The 18,164-nt window shown below is 46.4% G+C and overlaps 1 protein-coding gene across 1 annotated transcript in view; it reads left to right on the forward strand.

The window, feature by feature from the left end:
* STAB2 (stabilin 2) overlaps positions 1–18,164 on the forward strand; it is a 166,039-nt gene that overhangs the window by 124,214 nt on the left and 23,661 nt on the right. Inside the window, exons 45-57 of the mRNA XM_067697744.1 lie at positions 663–782; positions 1,557–1,604; positions 2,447–2,530; positions 3,796–3,942; positions 4,781–4,921; positions 5,986–6,045; positions 7,371–7,547; positions 8,926–9,015; positions 11,417–11,563; positions 13,159–13,215; positions 14,341–14,467; positions 16,031–16,180; positions 17,934–18,038. Of these exons, the coding sequence (XP_067553845.1) occupies positions 663–782; positions 1,557–1,604; positions 2,447–2,530; positions 3,796–3,942; positions 4,781–4,921; positions 5,986–6,045; positions 7,371–7,547; positions 8,926–9,015; positions 11,417–11,563; positions 13,159–13,215; positions 14,341–14,467; positions 16,031–16,180; positions 17,934–18,038 (1,453 nt within the window). The remainder of the gene's footprint in view (positions 1–662; positions 783–1,556; positions 1,605–2,446; positions 2,531–3,795; positions 3,943–4,780; positions 4,922–5,985; positions 6,046–7,370; positions 7,548–8,925; positions 9,016–11,416; positions 11,564–13,158; positions 13,216–14,340; positions 14,468–16,030; positions 16,181–17,933; positions 18,039–18,164) is intronic.

Genomic DNA, 18,164 nt, shown 5'->3' on the forward strand with positions numbered 1-18,164 from the left:
AACCCCCAGGTGCTGAGAAATTTCCCATTTGGCAGCTCTGGGCTGAGCTATTCAGGGCTGGAGATCTGCTGGGATGGGCTGCCATCCTGAGATATGGGCATACCTCAGCGATATTGCGGGTTCGGTTCCAGACCACCAAAATAAAATGAACGTCGCAATAAAGCAAGTCACAAAAATGTTTGGTTTCCCAATACATATAAAAGTTATATTTACACTGTACTGAAGTCTATTAAGTGTGCAATAACATTATGTCTAAAAGACCAATGTATGTAAACCAACTATACTTCAGTTAAAAACAAAAGACATTAGGAGTTAAAATAAATAAATAAACAAGGTACATACCTTAATTTAAAAATATTTCATTGCTAAAACTTGCTAACCATCATCTGACATCGCCACAAACCTCCAATTTGTAAAAACCACATTATCTGCGAAGTGCAGTAACAGAAGGTGCGCCTGTGTAAGGCTGCAGGAGTGAGATGGCCCTTATAACTGTAGAGAGTTGGAAGGCAAGTTCAGGAAAAGGGCAACTAAGGCAAGCCGGTCAGTTACAGAGTGAGACAAAAAGTAAATTTCAATACAGAATCGCTGCGTGAACATTGGCAGAGCTGGCAAACTAACTGGTCTCATTCCTATCCCCCACTCCTTGGAAATTCTACCAGAAAAATGGCGGCTGTAGTGAATTTGCTCTCTGCAATCACACCGGAGAAGACGAAAGGACTTGTACTTGCAAACCTAACTACATTGGGGATGGGCTTACCTGCCGTGGCAACATCCATCAGGTAACACGAGGCATGTTTCCATAGAGTAAACTCCACCTTCCTCCCCGTGCCAAGAATCCAGGGAGCTAAGGAGGGTGCAAGGGTTTTGTTACCTATAAAACTATAAAATACAAAAGACTATTTTCATATAAATGGACAATGAAAAGAAATTTTCTCTCGCAGTGGGAATTCAGTGATTCAGATCAACAGTTCTAGAGGCAGAAACACCGGGGTTTGAATTCAGCTCTGCCGGTCAGTAACGTGGCTTTGGGCAGATTATATCACCTCTTTGTGTATCTGTTTTCTAACGTGTAAAAGAAAATAACCATGGTACCAGCCCCAGCAGGTTGTTATAAGATTTCAATGAGATAATGTGTGTAGTGGGCACAGAGCACACAGTACCTCAAAGGCATCGCCGTGATGTGGATTGTTGTTGGAGTGTGTGTGTGAACGCCCTCGGGCGGAGAGGGTGAAGCCTTGGGATACTTGTAAAGTTCTACCTATTACAACGTGAACATCCTGTTATTTGGTTTAAAGAGGGACTAGAGCATTCTGGCTGATCAAATATTCTTGTTGATAAAGAAACTAAATCTGCCATAAACCTATAACTGAGTTTTTTAATATTGAACTTTTAAAAATGAGTCGTTCTGAACATCAACTGTGAGCCTATAGATGAGGCAGATTTCCAGTTGAAATGATGGTAGATACTCTCAATCTTACAGAATTTGTCCTCCAATGACATTCTGGTATGTAATTCACAGATGTTAAGTGAACCTTCCTTGTCTTTGTTTCCAGGAGCTTCCCAAGAACCCCAAAACATCCCAGTATTACTTCCAGTTGCTGGTAAGAATGTGTGTGTCTGTCTAACTAGAAGAGTTGGGTCTCAAGCCAGATATGGGATAAATCTGTAACCTCCAGAGTAGGTGAGACTAGAATAAATCTGGGAAACTGCATTTCTGGAATAGGCTCTGTGTTGGTCATTTGTGAACTTCTCAGGCCCCAGGTGGGCAGCATAAAAGAGTGGAATAAATGTTGCACTAGCCCACTGCACACGTGAGAATGTAGTTTATAAAAAAAAACCTGCCATCATACCTGTGGAGACAAGAAGCATTACTGGGGCAATTGACTAATTCTCCCGGTGAAAGTATTAAGTTAGATCTTTCTGCACCTCTTACATCAGAATACATTCCAGATATATTGAAGAATAAAGGATAAAAATCTAGAAGAGTAAAATCATAAAACCTAGAAGAAAATATAAGTAACCGTAGGATCTTAGCATTGGCAAGAAGACAGTTAGAACAGTAAGTCATCTTATTGCTTATATTTGTATTGTTATCCCAAACAGAAAACATTTAGTATGTGGAAAAGACACTGGAAAAAATTATCTGGAAATAACAGAGATCCTTCTAGATGGTGGGATTATGGGTAGTTATTTTCTTCTTTATACTGTATTTTCAAATCTTTAATACAGTCAGCATATGTTATTTTTATACCCAGATAAAAATAAACATTATTTCAACATCTCAGAATCTGAATGACTCTGAATCTAAGACTAAATAAAACACCGGTCTCCCTATCCAGTTTTCTCTCCCCTCTGCCATCATGTACTCTCTGCTAGTTGTTTGAGCCCCTGCCTGTACTTATGTTAAGTACATGGCACGTGGCCCCCACCTTCCTTCCTACAGGAGCATTCTGTACGAGACCTGGTTGGTCCTGGCCCCTTCACTGTTCTGGCACCTTTATCTGCAGCCTTTGACGAGGAACCCCAGGTAAGCATGAAGCTAGAGACAGGTGAAAGAGGTTTGAGATTGGAACACAGTCTCTGGGCATTACCCTGGAGACAACACTGAAGACATTTCTGGACAGTAGATCTAGGATCGGCTGGAGCTGACCAGTAATGGAAGGGGCTGCCTCTCAGTGTAGGGACCCCTCTCAGGGGAAGCATTCAAGTGGATTTGGGGTAAACACTGGCCAGAGACTTTCTAAAGGACATTCCTGAATAGGGTAGGAGGTTAGAGAAGACCAACAATTCTTAAATAATTCAAAGCTCCCAGCGACCACCCCCCCCTGAAAAAAAAAAGGAATGAAAAGAAATGCTGTATTAATGGGATATAAATAGGTTCTTTTCTTGCAGGACTTATCAGAGCCTTTACTGTTTAACATTCACTTGGACTCTTCATGCTGGATTACCTATTAATATATAATAATGTAGCAAACATTTATTGATTGTGCCAGACACTGTTTCTAGTACCTGGCATGGATTAACTCATGAGTCTTCATGACAACACAGTAAGCTGCATGCTATTATCATCCCCGTTTAACAGTTGAGGACATTGAGAGAAGTAACTTTCCCCAGGTCACACGACTAGCAAAATGTGGAGCAAGGACTCAGACATGACTCTAGAACCTGCGTTCCCACCCACACTGCTTCTGTATGCATATATTTTGGACACCAGTGAAGCAGGGACACAGAAATAGTTTTTGGAAAAAATTTGACATTTGATTTTTTTTAAGCACCAAAGAGTTATCATGAAACGTTGATAACCTCGTGGGCTTTATTATCACACTGACTTTATGGTTAATATTGTTTGTCGTTTGATTTACGAATGACGAAGCATGGTGGGCTTCTCCATACTAACGGTGTAAATCTGGCCCAGGCATCTCCGCAACAGGGAGCTGTACTACGTGGTATTACCCGGCATTTTTTCACAAGAGCGCTTGTTTTTCGAGTAGCGTCTCACGGGACTTGGGGTCCTTGGCACATGTGCTGTGAAATGCTGGACCAGAGGAACTCCAAGTTCCCTTTTACTCTGAGATTCTACAATGGAAGCAGGAAAGGAACTAGGGCTGCCTTCTCCCTCTTGCCTGAATAATCTCTACCGTAACCGTGACTACAAGCCAACCCCGACTGCCGACTTCCCGGGGTCTGGGTGGGGACAGAGGTATGGGGGAGAGTCTGGAGGAGAGGACAGCGAAAGGGAAAGTTGGAGCAGAAGGCTTCTGACTCTGGCTGGAACCCTCTGATCTACGGCAGATTAAGGACTGGGACAAACAGGGCCTGATGCCCCAGGTTCTTCGGTATCATGTGATCGCCTGCCACCAGCTGCTTCTGGAAAACCTGAAATTGACCCCCAACGCTACTTCCCTCCAAGGGGAGTCGATTGTCATCTCCGTCTCTCAGGTAAGAGAGGCCACCTCTGGAAGGTGCCCGTTTTCCTTGGGCCCTCTCTCTTTCCTCTTCCTTAGGGTAGTAAGAGGAATAATAACAATAACAACTAACGCATGTGGAGTGATTGCTATATGCCAGGTACTACCCTAAGTATCTTATGTGTACTAACTGATTTAATCCTCAAAATAATCCCATCATGTAGGGGATTTCCCATCATGAAAACACTACTATTTTCCCCAATTTACAAATTAGGAAACTGAGCTTAGAGAGGTTAAGCAACTTTTCCAAGGTCACACAGCAAGTAAATATTAGAGCTGGAATTGAAACTCAGAGGCAAGGCAGCCTCAGGTGGTCAAGAGATCTGCTTTTGGTAGCACTGGTCAGAAGCTGGAGAGGGATGAAAGCTTTTGTTCAAAGCATTTGACCCTGCTGATCCCTTCCCTCCCACAAAGAGAAAGGAATGGTGGCTGTGGAATCCATTACAAAGGGAAAAAAGTGTGTAGTGGGGTCAGCAGGGGGGCTGGTGGTGTAGAGAACACATGTGAAAGAGAAGCCAATTTTGATGTGCTTTTTATTTCATAGTTGAGGATCACAGTGAAGTGACTGTTTTGGTTATTTGCTATTAACTTCTCCAGGTGAAAATTACATTCTTGTCTCAGTTTTTTTTAATATAATCATAATAAAAAACGTGCTCAAGTAATTTGTATCTTCAGATTTTTCCCGCGGCTCTACGCAAGTGTTCACTTTCACGATGATGTAACATGTTCGTGAAACGTTTTGAAAAAAGTGATTTTGTGTCTGTTTCTCCTCGTGCTCATTTCCTTTTTTTTTCTTTTTTGATTGATTTCAGGACACAGTGTTGATAAATAATAAAGCTAAGATCATATCCAGTGATATCATCAGTACCAACGGAATCATCCACATCATAGACAAGTTGCTATCTCCCCAAAACTTGCTTGTCACCCCTAAAGATGCCTCTGGAAGGATTCTGGTGGGTGAACTCATTGTCAGGCTCTCAGCGTGGAATGACTCACAATACTCATCATTTATTACCTCAGTTCTGATTTTGAGGCATTGTTTCAAGACGTTTTAATTTCGCTGCTTCAATCTCAAGCTACTATTAAAAACCTCATAAATACCATTCTTAGTAAGAAGTAAATAGGCAAAAGGCTATTTTAAATAAGTGAATGGATTTTATACGTTTTTCTTTAGTGTCCACAAGGGCAGGTGGTCTTGTGTAGATTTGGAAGATGGAGAAATTACATAGATGGATGGTGATGATGATGTGTGAGAGAGACAGATGACAGGTGATTGATAGATGATAGATAGATAGATAGGTGATAGGTAGGTAGATAGACAGATACCACTAAAACTGAACCAGGAGTAAAACGTCTTCTCAATTGACAGAAAAGACAATTTCAACTTTTTTGTTATTTATTAGTATTGGGTTCTTCGTTGCAGACAGCAGAACCCACTATATCTCACTTAAATAAAAAAGAGTTTCTAAAGATATTAAGTATATCACCAAATCTCTTAGAAAACCAAAGAGCCTAATTCAGATGCTACACAGCTGGGAACAAAGCAGCCCAGGGACACCTACAAAGGGAGGACACCTGACTTCACCGTAGGGCTGTCCTATACCAGCTACGCCCATGCCACCTGTCTCCAGCCTCATCACTAGGACATGAGAGTCTGGATACCAGATGCCTCCACCCTGTGCTCGTCGGAAGATCTGATATTCCTGCTAGCAGCCGCCACCACCTCATGTTGTTTCTTTTCACCTCTAAGTCTTGCACAAGCACCTCCGCCTGGGGTATCCCATATCACATATGGGACTCTAGCTGCAAGGCAGTCTGGGAAAATGCAGTGTTTGGCCATCCAGCCTCTGTAAAGCAGGAAGGCATGGGTACAGTGGAGCTGGGGTGGGTGCTGACGAGCCAACCTACAGTACCTGCCACGCTATCTTCCCCTCGTTTTATTCAGTTGAGCTTTTGTTAAAGTGCTTTGTGAACTGTAGGCAGAAAAGTTTCATTCCCATTCTTATTGTCTTTGCAGCAAAATCTTACAACAGTGGCAATAAACCATGGCTACATCAAATTTAGCAACTTGATACAGGTAAAAACCTAGCAGGAAAGTTACCTCAGGGGATATAACCTACCTAAAGAGGTTTGGTGTTTGGAGGGTTTTTTGTTTGTTGTGTGGTTTTTGTCTGCGGCACTAGCCAGCTGTTGTGGGATCTTTGGGAAAGTCCTACTTTTCTGAAGAACAAAGTATGCTCTGCCACTCCATTCCCCAAATGTTGTAGGGTTTGTTCCCTGGCTGAGTTAGAAATTGAGGTATTTGAGGCTGGAGCAAGGGAAAGGAATTAGGATGTGCCCGTTCCTGAAATAGGTGCTTCACATCTGGAATTATCACCCCTGTTACCAAGATGGGGAAACTGAGACACAGAGATGGGAAGTCTGTGCTGATGAGACGGGCAGAAATTACATTTCAAACCACATTTTTCTGACTTCAGGGGTGACTCCCACGAATTGAGTAGAGAAACTTCTTGTTCAAAGATTTCGGAGGAGAATCAGGAAAGAGCGGGGTTCTCCAAGACCCCTCTCCGCCACCTAACCCCAGCAGTCCCAGGAGGGCTCTAAGAACCCTGGGGCTCCCACGGCGCAGTCAACAAACCTGGTGTAGTGATTTCCAAAATGGCCTGGGGCTCGGGTTCTCTGGGGAGCTTTTTAGAAATGGAGATTTGAAGGTGTTCTTAATGAGACTCTCCAGGGGTGTTACAGACCAGTATCTTTGCCCACGCACCCAGCCCCTAAACCTTATACTACCCCCCATACCTGGACATCAGGTCTGCTTGAACACAGGCTTTTATTGCAAGGTAGCAAGCTTCTCTGGGGCTCAAAAAAAGGGAATAATAAAGCCTACTTCATAGTGTTGTTGGGAAAATTATAAGAAAACAAAGGTATGCTGTACCCCTGCTAGAGAAGGTTCTCAAAATGATTCTTACCCATTCATCTGGCAAGTTCTTTTTTTGACTCTGTGTGATCTAGAAGTCTTCTAAATATACAGGAGTATCTCAATATTGCATAGGTTTCACGTTTTTTTAATGAAATATGAGAAAAGTGCCAAGTGGGTCTTCCAGAAATTAAAATATTTGGACGAGAGTAGTGGCAAAAAAAGAGAGAAGGAGAGATACTTGCTAAAGTGTTTCCCTATTAACAAAAGCCCAGAATTTGACTTTCTGTTTTACTTTCTAAGAAAATGAAGCTCAGGATGACTGGAGTCTGATGGGCCCCTAGTTTTAGGGACCAGCCAGAGTCCCCAGAAGCCCCAGGGCAGGCACGGAGGGGACCCCAGGCTGGCTGGCTCTGGTCCTCAAGGAGAGCCTGTGCCTCTTGGCTGGGCTCTGCTGCGCATGTGACCAGCTCCCTGCGTTTCAGGACTCGGGCTTGCTGAGTGTCATCACTGACCCTATCCACACCCCGGTCACTCTCTTCTGGCCCAGCGACCAAGCCCTCCAAGCCCTGCCCCCTGAACAACAGGACTTCCTGTTCAACCAAGACAACAAGGACAAGTTGAAGGAATATTTGAAGTTCCACGTGATCCGAGATTCCAAGGTATTTTGTTTTCACACAGACGGGAGTTGCAGGGGTGCCCCTGGGGTGATCAAATCCAGGAATTGTCCATGCATCTCCCGCCCCCCCCCCCCCATGGTACGAAGGTGGCCTGAGCATCCCCTGCCCCACTGTGTCCTCCTCTGACTGCCTGTGGTGAATTGACCCCTGCAGTGTAGCACATCTCGTTCTGTTTCTCCCACTGGCCACTGTTTTTGTCCCAACTTTAACCAACACCCAAGAGCATCCCTCCCCTCTTGTACTGCAGACCAGCTTCCTCCCTGCCCTAGTTCACATGGCAAAGTGGCCGTTGACGACAGTCCCCAGGTTTCTCCCAGAATGACTCTATCTCTCCCAATTCCAGAGTTTCTAGGCAAAGGTCTGATTCATCCAGCTGTGGCCAGCTCTTGGCTCCTGAGCCGATCCTCTGTGATCAGGGAAGCAGGATCTTGTGGGAACATGGCAGCTCTTGCTAAAACCCTGTCTCTTTGGGTCCTCAGCCGGGACCCTGTTTCCCTCCAGGAATGAGACACCTAATCCAGGAAGGCCAAATGCCCTCCCTCTGGTGAATTCGTAGGACCTGTAGTGGTTTCCTAGGGCTGCCATAACCAATTACCACAAACTGGGTGGCTTGAAACAACAGAAATGTATTCCCTCGGAGCTCTGGAGGCCAGAGGCCTGAAATCACGGTGTTGACAAGGCTGTTCCTGCTGAAAGCTCTGGGGGAGGGTCTGCTCCCTGCCTCTCTCTTAGCTTCTGGTGGTTGCCAGACATCCTTGGCAACGCTGCCTTGTAGTGCGTCCCTCCAGTCTCTGGCCCTGTTGCCACATGGCTCTCTATCTTCTCCCTGTGTGTTTCTGTGTCTTCACGTGGCACTCTCCTCTCTTCTTAAAAAGGCACCAGTCATATTGGATTAAGGGTCCACTCTACTCTGGTATGACCTCATCTCAACTAATTACATCTGCAATGATCTTATTTCCAAGCAAGGTCACATTTTGAGGTAATGGGGACCAAGACTTCAGTAAAACTTTTGAGGGGACACAATTTAACCCATCACAGCGCCCTATGCCATCTCCCTAACTCCGATCCTGCCACAGGCTTCATACACCAACGCACCATCTTCCATGGACTCCCGAGCATAGATGGGGATGGAAGGCTGATTGAAACCAGCTGGAGGAGACTTTCCCCACAGAAAAAATGTCCAACTTCCTAGAGAGCCCACACTTATTCTTGCATTTGATTATATCTACTGTCATTTTAAAGCTGGAATTATTAGAACTCTTAGAAAAATTGTGTCTGAATTTGGTTTGTTGGGGAAGCTCCTTGGGGCCATTCTTCAGCCCAGATTTGGGGTGTTAATGTGGCATCATCACTCCTACAGGTTTTGGCAGTAGATCTCCCCAGGTCCGCTACCTGGAAGACCCTGCAAGGTTCCGAGCTGAGTGTGAAGTGCGGAGCTGGCAGTGACATCGTGAGTATCGCCACCCAGTGGAAGTTGGGAGTGCATTCTCCAACCACTGCCCCTTCCAGGAGTTGTTCATTTTTTCCCACGTTGACAGCAAGCTCTTTTCTCTCACTGCCTTCAGGGCTATCTCCCCTGAGTAAGTGGATATGAAAAACCTGAAAAGTCCTGTCCAGCCCAAGCCCTCACCAGGTGTCAGGGAGCCTCCCTTGACACTTGCAGAGAGCAGCTTTTGGTTGATTTTTGGGGAAGATTTATTTTCCAGTGTGAGACGCTTCCCTGAAGCAAGAAAGTACACTGTCATTCCTTTTCCTTCCTTCCCAGCCCTACTGCAGCTTCCCCTCCAGCCCTCTCAGAGCATGTCAGAGCCAGCTCTGGGTTACATCTACCTAGATAGGCCAACAAAGAGAAAATTTGCAATTTTCACCTTCCTTGGCTAGCTCCTTAACAATATTACCTTCCTGTAATTCCATGTGATGAATGGGTCTGATGGGATAATAGTAGCTACATCCTCTATCTTTTATTTAATGGAAAATGGCAGTGGCTTAAATATGTAAGGGTTTCTCTCTCTTATAAAAAAAAAAATCTGGAAGTAGCCAATCCAGAGCTAGTATGATAGCTCACTGGGGGAGCTCCTTCTGTCTTCCTGCTCTGCAGCACATGTTTCCAGCCTCACAGTCACCTCAAGGTCCAACATAACTGTTGGAGCTCCAGCCATCATGTCCACTTTCCAGGCAGTAGAAAGGAGAAAGGGCAAAAGGGATGCAGCTCCAAGCTGAGTTGATGACCTTCAAGGAGCCTTCTGAGAAGTCCCAGATAACATTCTGTTTACATCTTCTGACAAGCCAGAATCCCTTTGGTGATTGGATTGGAATTGCATTGAATTTGTTACCGAATGTGAAGAGTGTTAGCATCTTTACATCCCAACTTCTGGAAAGTTATCCTAATGTACGTACTCTCTTGAGATCAACTATACTGTCTCCATAGACCAAACTGGACATTTATCAAAGAAGAAGAAGACAAATGTTCACTGCTCATCCTGAGTGCTAATAGAACTTTCAGGCACTTTGTACTCAGAGTACTATTTTTTTTTATTTTTTATTTATTTAGTTTTTTGGCTGCATCGGGTCTTAGTTGCAGCACACGGGATCTTTCGTTGCGGCGTGCGGGCTCTTCGTTTTGGTACGCAGGCTTCTCTCTAGTTGTGGCGTGCGGGTTTTCTCTTCTCTAGTTGTGGTGTGTGGCTTCCAGAGCGCATGGGCTCTGTAGTTTGCAGCATGCAGGCTCTCTAGTTGAGGCGAGCGAGCTCAGTAGTTGTGGCACACGGGCTTAGTTGCTCCACGGCATGTGGCATTTTAGTTCCCTGACCAAGGATGGAATCCGCGTCCCCTGCATTGGAAGGCGGATTCTTTACCACTGGACCACCAGGGAAGTCCCCAGAGTACTATTTAGTTGGAACTTTATAACAACTCTATGCAATGGAATCATTAATCCTATTTACCTGGTAAAAACAATTAAACCTCAGGAAAGTTCAGGGACTTGTTCACACAGTGTATAAGTAGAAGTGGGGGGACTCAACTGCAGTTTTCCAGTGTCCTTTCCACTGAGTTACACAGTGTACATCCCATCAAACACTAGAGAGAGATTTATCTTTTTCTTTTCGTGGAACTTTCTAAAAGCATTTGCTTCCTGGGAGGGAAATATATCCATCAATTTACTAGCTGGGTGGACCTTAGGAAAGAAAGCCTGAGGACTGTTGCAAGCATTAAACAAAATCATGTATCTAGAGCACAGTTTAGACAATGCCTAGTATACGTGAAAAAGTTATCGTTAAAAGGGTAAAGCCCATCAGTGTATATTTTGGAAAGGAAGTTGTACCGGTAGCTGTGCTAGGTGCTGGCACTAAATATGAAAACCGGGTAACTGCACGCGAAGTGGCCATGTCAACCAGGTTTATCCTGGGCCACGGCCAGGCCATCCCTACCCCACCCTGTTACCCCCACTGCCAGCGTTTCTACTTTGGTAGAGGCAGTGTTGCCGAGTGGCCAGGGGTGTGGGCTGAGGCTGCCAGCCTGGGCGTGAACGCCTGCACCACCACTTACCGACTGCGTCACCTTCGTGAGTTATCTAACCACTCCCTGCCTCAGTTTCTTCATCCGTGAATGGGGATACCAGCAAGAGTAGCCACATCCTCGGGATGTTGTCAGGATTGAAAGAATTTGCACAGGTAAAGCATGAAGGACAGTACTCGGATGTAATACGTACTGCGTGTCTGAGATGAAGATGTTGGCCGTCGATACGTAGCAGTTCTTTGTGACTCTAGCAGGTGCTGGCCACATTCCATGGCCTGGGAAGAGGAGAAGTCTGAGGATTGTTGACTGTTCCCCTGCTCTCTCTCCCTCTGTCACAGGGCGAGCTCTTCCTGAACGGCCAAATGTGCAGAATTGTGCAGCGGGAGCTCTTATTTGACCTGGGCGTGGCCTACGGCATTGACTGTCTACTGATCGACCCCACCCTGGGGGGCCGCTGTGACACTTTTACCACGTTCGATGTCTCGGTCAGTCCTAAAAACACTACTGTAGTAAGGGAACCTTGGGTCAAGGAACAGCCCTCATGGGTTGTGGGACCCTGCTGTGAAGCCACAGAGGGCTGGTCCCCAGTGAACACAGGACCCAAGGGATCAGAGCACCACATGACAGTGCTCTTCATAAATTTATTTTATTTATTTATTTTTGGCTGCATTGGGTCTTTGTTGCTGTGTGCGGGCTTTCCCTAGTTGCGGCGAGCGGGGGCTACTCTTCGTCACGGGGCACGGGCTTCTCATTGCAGTGGCTTCTCTTGTTGCAGAGCACGGGCTCTAGGCGCGTGGGCTTCAGTAGTTGTAGCACGTGGCGTTAGTAGTTGTGGCTCGCGTGCTCTAGAGCGCAGGCTCAGTAGTTGTGGCGCACGGGCTTAGTTGCTCCGCGGCATGTGGGATCTTCCCGGACCAAGGCTCGAACCCGTTTCCCCTGCATTGGCAGGCGGACTCTCAACCACTGCGCCACCAGGGAAGCCCGACAGTGCTCTTCAGATTAACGTCTCCTTAGTCCCGTACGAGCCTCGCCCGCGCTCATTTATCCACCCACACACCCATCCATCCATCCCCCGGCCATTAAGGAAACAGTTGTTGGGAAGCAACTGTGTGCCGCTGTTCTACCAGCCATTTTCAAGCCCGCCCACCCGTTCAGTCATTCCCTTAACCATTCTACAAGCACTTTTTGAGCCTCTGCCAGAAAAAACCATGAGAAGTGCCGTACTTGACAGGGTATGACTACAAAAGTGGCAGTTTCATATGGTTCGATCTAATACATGCCACCATCCCTCCATTCATTTGCTCATTCATTAACACTGGCTGAACTTCCGTCCCGGGTCCTGCACTGTATGAGGCGTGTGTACATCTCACACACATTCATCCATCCAATGCTCATCTTACCCCTATCCAATAGTAGAAGCAGTTATCATCTGCTCTATTATGCAAACTTGTAAATTGAGTCTCAAAGAGGTGAAGTGACTTACATGGCAAAGTCTGTCACCAGTTGATTTCTGTACCGGGCGACTTGTAATCATTCAATAAATATCCCAAATTACTAGGATAACAGCCAGAGTAGGAGATGAAAAACCAGTTGTTAATTTCTTCACTTTCAAAGTATATATACAGACAGTTTTTTCAGTTAATCATTTTTCCTCACCCATCAATCCCCTGAAAATCAAATAGCAACAAGAATTATTATCCCTGTTTTATAGATCAGAAGACTAAGCATCAAAGAATGTGATTAGCTAGAACAATTACAGCTGATTTATAATGGAACTGACACCTGCATCCACGTTTCCCACTGCTGCTATACCGTGTGCCTGTGTGACCCCGCCCTGGTCCACCACCATCTAACAGGGAATTTTTACCTCAAAGAACTAGACTAAGGAATTGAGGTCCACGACATACCTTCAGAATTCTCTATGGCAAAGTTACAGAGTGTTTGCTTTTATATTCTTGATCATAGCCAGAATCTTAAGATTCATTAAGTTCTTAGTCACATAATCAAGGCATTAACCTGGGGCATTCCTTGTGTTTCCCAGTATTCTGGATTTTTAAGTGTTTCTTTTCTTGCGTACTAGGGGAACTGTGGGAGCTGTGTTCATACTCCCAGCTGCCCCAGGTGGACTAAACCAAAGGTAATTATGAACACAGTGATAACGTTTGGAGAGTGATAGGTTTGTTTCCCTATCAGACCCCAGTCTCCTGGTAGCTATGCGTGTGCATGTGTGTGCATCTGCAAGTGTGTTATAACTGTGTGTAATTAGTTCATGTCTTTCTTTCAACAGTCAGGCCAGTGGGATTAGAGATGAACATTCTTAGCCCAGGCAGCCTGTCAACCCACTATCCATCTTTTAAGAAACTGTCTAGGAGAGTCATGGGATTACAGACCTAGAAGGGGTTGCAAAGATAATTATAATTATAAAAATAATAGTTGTATTTTGTTAGTTGCTGTTCATGTCCCTGGCTCTGTGCTGGCCCCTTTGACATTATCCCTATTCCCCATTATAATATCTATAGAAAAATATATTACCTCCACTTACAACAGATGAGCCTCAGAGAGGATAAGCAATCAGCCTGAGGCCACACAGCTAGTAAGGAGCAAAGCTAGGATTAGAGCCCAGCATGCAATGTAAGAGTAATGGTTAAGCCAATGAAATTTGGGGTCCACAGTTATGGGGTCAAATTCTCGTGGGTAATCTTTGGCAAGTCATTTTATATGTTTTTGCCTCTGCAAAATGGAGCTAATAACAGTTCTGTGTGTGATTATTAGGAAAAGTAAGTTTTTAAATGTGGGTACAGAGCCTGGCACATAGCAAGTGCTCATTAAGTATTAGTTTTAGTACTTACTCCAAAGCCAAGCTCTTTCTACTCTACCAGTAACCCCTCTCACAGAAACACCCCTACAAAATGAACTGTAACCCCATACCCTCTCTACTGATGTTCCTGGGGCCAGGCCAGACCCCTCTTCTGATAGAAAGCCACCTCTTTCCCACTCCCTTCTCAGGCAATCACACCTTTTGCAAACAGCTCTAAGGGTTAAGATGGGGAGAAATCTTCTTTCTGTGGACTCCACCTCTGCCCCCTCCCCCATTCATTTGTCTCTCTACACCCCTAAGAAGAGAATTCCCTGTACAGGGCTCATGACCGTTGAGTCCCATTTTCTACTTGGGCAGTACCCGGGATTTCCCACTGGGGGCGCACTAGAGCCCAAGAGCCCAAGGGGATGGAAGGTGGAGGGATGGTTCAATCTCTTCCTTTAGGGTGAGAAGCGGAAGTGTCTGTACGACTTGCCCTTCAGGAGGAACCTGGAAGGCTGCAAGCAGCAGTGCACCCTGGTGATACAGCTCCCCAAGTGCTGCAAGGGCTACTTCTGGCCAGACTGTCAGGGTAAGGGAGCCTCTTACTGCCTTGCAATTCTGAAATGATTGTACAATCACTGTGGAGCATTTGAAAGTACTGTATGGGGGACCGGGGGGGGGTGGGGCACGGGGAGCAGGGGAGTATATCACTCTTCATGATTCTGCTAAGAAAAGATCCAAAAGCAATTATTCTGAAGAGCTGTGCAGCTTTCCTTCTCCTTTTTTTTTTTCTTGTCATATTTGGTTTTTACAGAGTTGAGATTCTACTGTGCATAGATTGTAAATCACGTGTCATGCTTTTCTGCTTGACGTTATAGCATAAGACATTTCCCATGGGGTTAGAAACACCATATTTCATTTCTGACACCAGTCTATGATACTGACAAGCATGCTAGTTTAAACGCGTCTAAAGACATCTACCTTGGCAGGTTGCTATACAACTGTGATATGAATGGGCCATTATTTCCTGAAATCTCCCGTTATGTGTAACATCGCCCTCCCTCCCTCACCTCACCCTTTCAGGAAAGGGCTCCTGAAACCCCTTTGTCTAGATACGACTTCTAGCCAATAACGCAGCAGCAAAAGCATAACAAATGCCATAGAACTTCCCATCCACCATGCATTGATTTAAGTGGGCACATGTATTGAGTGCTACTTCCCATATATGGGAACATCTGAACCTCACAGCAACCCCTAAGCAGTAGGTTCCATTGTCATCCCCATTTTACAGATGATGAAATCAGGCACAGATTGGATAAGAAGCACGTTTAAGGTCCCATAGTATGTCTCCAGAAGCCATGGTTTTAAGTACCATGCATACTCCATTCATCATGGTCCAGTTGAGAAAATTCTGGGCTGGGAGTCCACGCAATCACTCAGCCTCCACTCCACTGTCCATCACTAAAGCACAGACCATTGATAAAAGTCAGTGTCATCCCTTACATTTGTTCAGCGCTTTATATTTTCAAATGCTCTTGGTTACAGTGTCTCATCTGATCCTTAGAGTGGGTACTCTGTCATCACCCTCCCCCTCCTCCTCTAGAGCTAAGAGAACCGAAGCTCAGAGCAAGTTCATTATTCAGCCCAGATCAACACAAATCCAGGTCTCCTGACCCCCAAATACAGTGCACAGTTCAGTATATTGCTCTGCCAGTCCTATTAGATAGATAGATAGATGATAGATAGATAGATTTTTTTTTTTTTTTTTGCGGTACGTGGGCCTTTCACTGTTGTGGCCTCTCCCGTCGCAGAGCACAGGCTCCGGACGCGCAGGCTCAGCAGCCATGGCTCACGGGCCCAGCCACTCCGCGGCATGTGGGATCTTCCCGGACCGCGGCACGAACCCGTGTCCCCTGCATCGGCAGGCAGACTCTCAACCACTGCGCTACCAGGGAAGCCCCCCTATCAGATATAGTTAAGCCATAGGCCAGTGGGTTGCTCTGAACATCCAGTGACACTATGTGGCTATGTCCCCGGGGCCACAGAGGACAGAACCCACAGCTGAGGACGGTTTAGCAGCATGTTCACAAAGGCGCTGAGCTGCTCTGGGTCTGGGGAGGCTGTTGAGTCACTGCTGTTTCATCTCTTCCAGCCTGCCCTGGAGGACCAGATACCCCATGTAACAACCGGGGTGTCTGCCTCGATCAGTACTCACCCGCGGGACAGTGTAAATGCAACACCGGCTTCAACGGGACAGCGTGTGAGCTGTGCTGGCCAGGGAGATTCGGGCCTGACTGTCAGCGTATGTGGCACCCACTCCCCTGAGCTCCTGCCTGTCATTCGGCTCTGTGCTCCCTGCCCCAATGCACACCATCCACCTGAGCTGGAAGCATCCTTCTTCCTCTCTTTCCCGGTCACCCACCTCCCATCTGCCTGCCCTCACATGCTTTTTTCCTCCTTGGATATATTCCCAGTTTCCATCCACTGAAAGAGCCTCCCCTCTAGAAGTGAAACTCACAACCCCTGCAGCCACCAAGGCAAGCTGTGGCCGACCAACACTCATTCAGTCATTCAACTATGACATATATGCTGAGTCCTTACTAATGTTGACAGCTAATGTGTGTGGAGTGCCTGCTATGTGCCAGGCAGGTATGTTGTACCATCTAATCCTCACAACAAGCCTCTGAGGTGGGTACTCTTTATCATCCCCACTTAGCAGATGAAGAAGCTGAGGCACAAAGAGGCTTAGTGACTTGACCAAAAGCCAGGAATGGTTCTAAGTTATAGAACTTAGCTTTCAAAATCCCAGCTTTCAAGGAGTGTACATTCAAAGGGAGGAAACAAAGATGACAGAAACAAAAATAGATAGAAAGGCATAAAGAAGATGAAGCAGATGAAGGGAATCGAGATAGAAAGGAGGCACTGGTCCAGAAGACATCTCATGAAATATTTGAGTAGAGACCTAACAGAGGTGAGGGGGCCAGGAGTGGGACTGTCAATAGCAGCTCTGTCCGGTCAGATTTCAGTGGCGATGGAAATGCTCTGTGACTCCGCCACGAGGAGTGGTAGCCGCTAGCCACAAGTGGATGTTGAGTACTCAAAACCTGTGACTAAGGAACTGAGTTTTGGTTTTTTTAATTAGTTTACATTTAGATAGCCACGTGTGATGAGCGGCTGCTCTGATGGACAGTGCAGGCTAGAGGAGTGGCTTTCCTGGAAGAGAGACAAGCAAGTGCAAAGGCCCTGAGGCAGGCATGGGCTTGGCTTGCAAGGAACAGCAGAGCGGCCAAGGTGGCTGAGCAGGGTGGGCAAAGAAGAGGGAGAAAGGGAGAAGAAGGAATCTGAAGGTCGCCAGGGGCCAGATAACATAGGAGCTTCTTGCCCAGAGACAGGTCTTCAGCGTCTAATCTAAGTGTGATGGCGGCCAGTAAAGGATTGTGAATGGGGGGCGGGGGGGTTGTCCTGAGCAGATTGGAAAGGACCACCCCAGCTGCCCCGTGGAGAGTGCACCATGGGAGCGCACGAGCAGAAGCAGGGCCAGCTTTGGGGAGGCTAATGCCACGTTCTGGGTGAGAGCCGGTGATGCCGTGGGCTAGAGTGGTGCTGCTGGAGGTGGTAAGAAGCAGAAGGATTGGTATATTTCTTGAAGGTTTGACCATTCAGTCCCTTTCTCTGTTAGGAGGCCCAGATGATGTTCCCTCCCCCTACTGTTCAGTTACATACCCCATGATACCCTCTACTTCTGTGTTTACAACAATCACTGTATTTATAATTACGTGTTCGATAACCAGGTACTGCTAGACTGTAAGCTCCCTGAGAACAGGGACCTTATGTCTTGGGTTTTCTGCTGTAACCTCATTGCCTGGGAGTGTCTGCCTCATGACAGCCGCTGAATTGGTTATTTTTTGAAAGTCTGAATGAATGAGTGAATGGACGTGGATAAACACGGTGCCTTCCGAACCAGCAGCACAGCCAGCATGTGGTCGGTGGGCTGGGTTGACTGGGTTTCAATCCCTGACCTCTGCCGACTGATCACACTCCAACTCGCTCCACAGCCTGTGGCTGCTCGGACCACGGACAGTGCCACGACGGGATCACGGGCTCTGGGCAGTGCGTCTGTGAAACGGGGTGGACGGGCCGCTTCTGTGACACGCAGACAGGTCTGTCCTGGGGGCGGCCACCTGCCGGCAGCCCTGTGCTGCAGCGGACCCTGCCGGAGAGCGGCCGACTGAGGGTGGGGGTCTTAGCGACATCGGAAAGAAACAACAAAGCAGGGGTTCCCTTTT

Source organism: Pseudorca crassidens, chromosome 11 (assembly GCF_039906515.1).
Source record: "Pseudorca crassidens isolate mPseCra1 chromosome 11, mPseCra1.hap1, whole genome shotgun sequence".
Classification (NCBI taxonomy): domain Eukaryota; kingdom Metazoa; phylum Chordata; class Mammalia; order Artiodactyla; family Delphinidae; genus Pseudorca; species Pseudorca crassidens.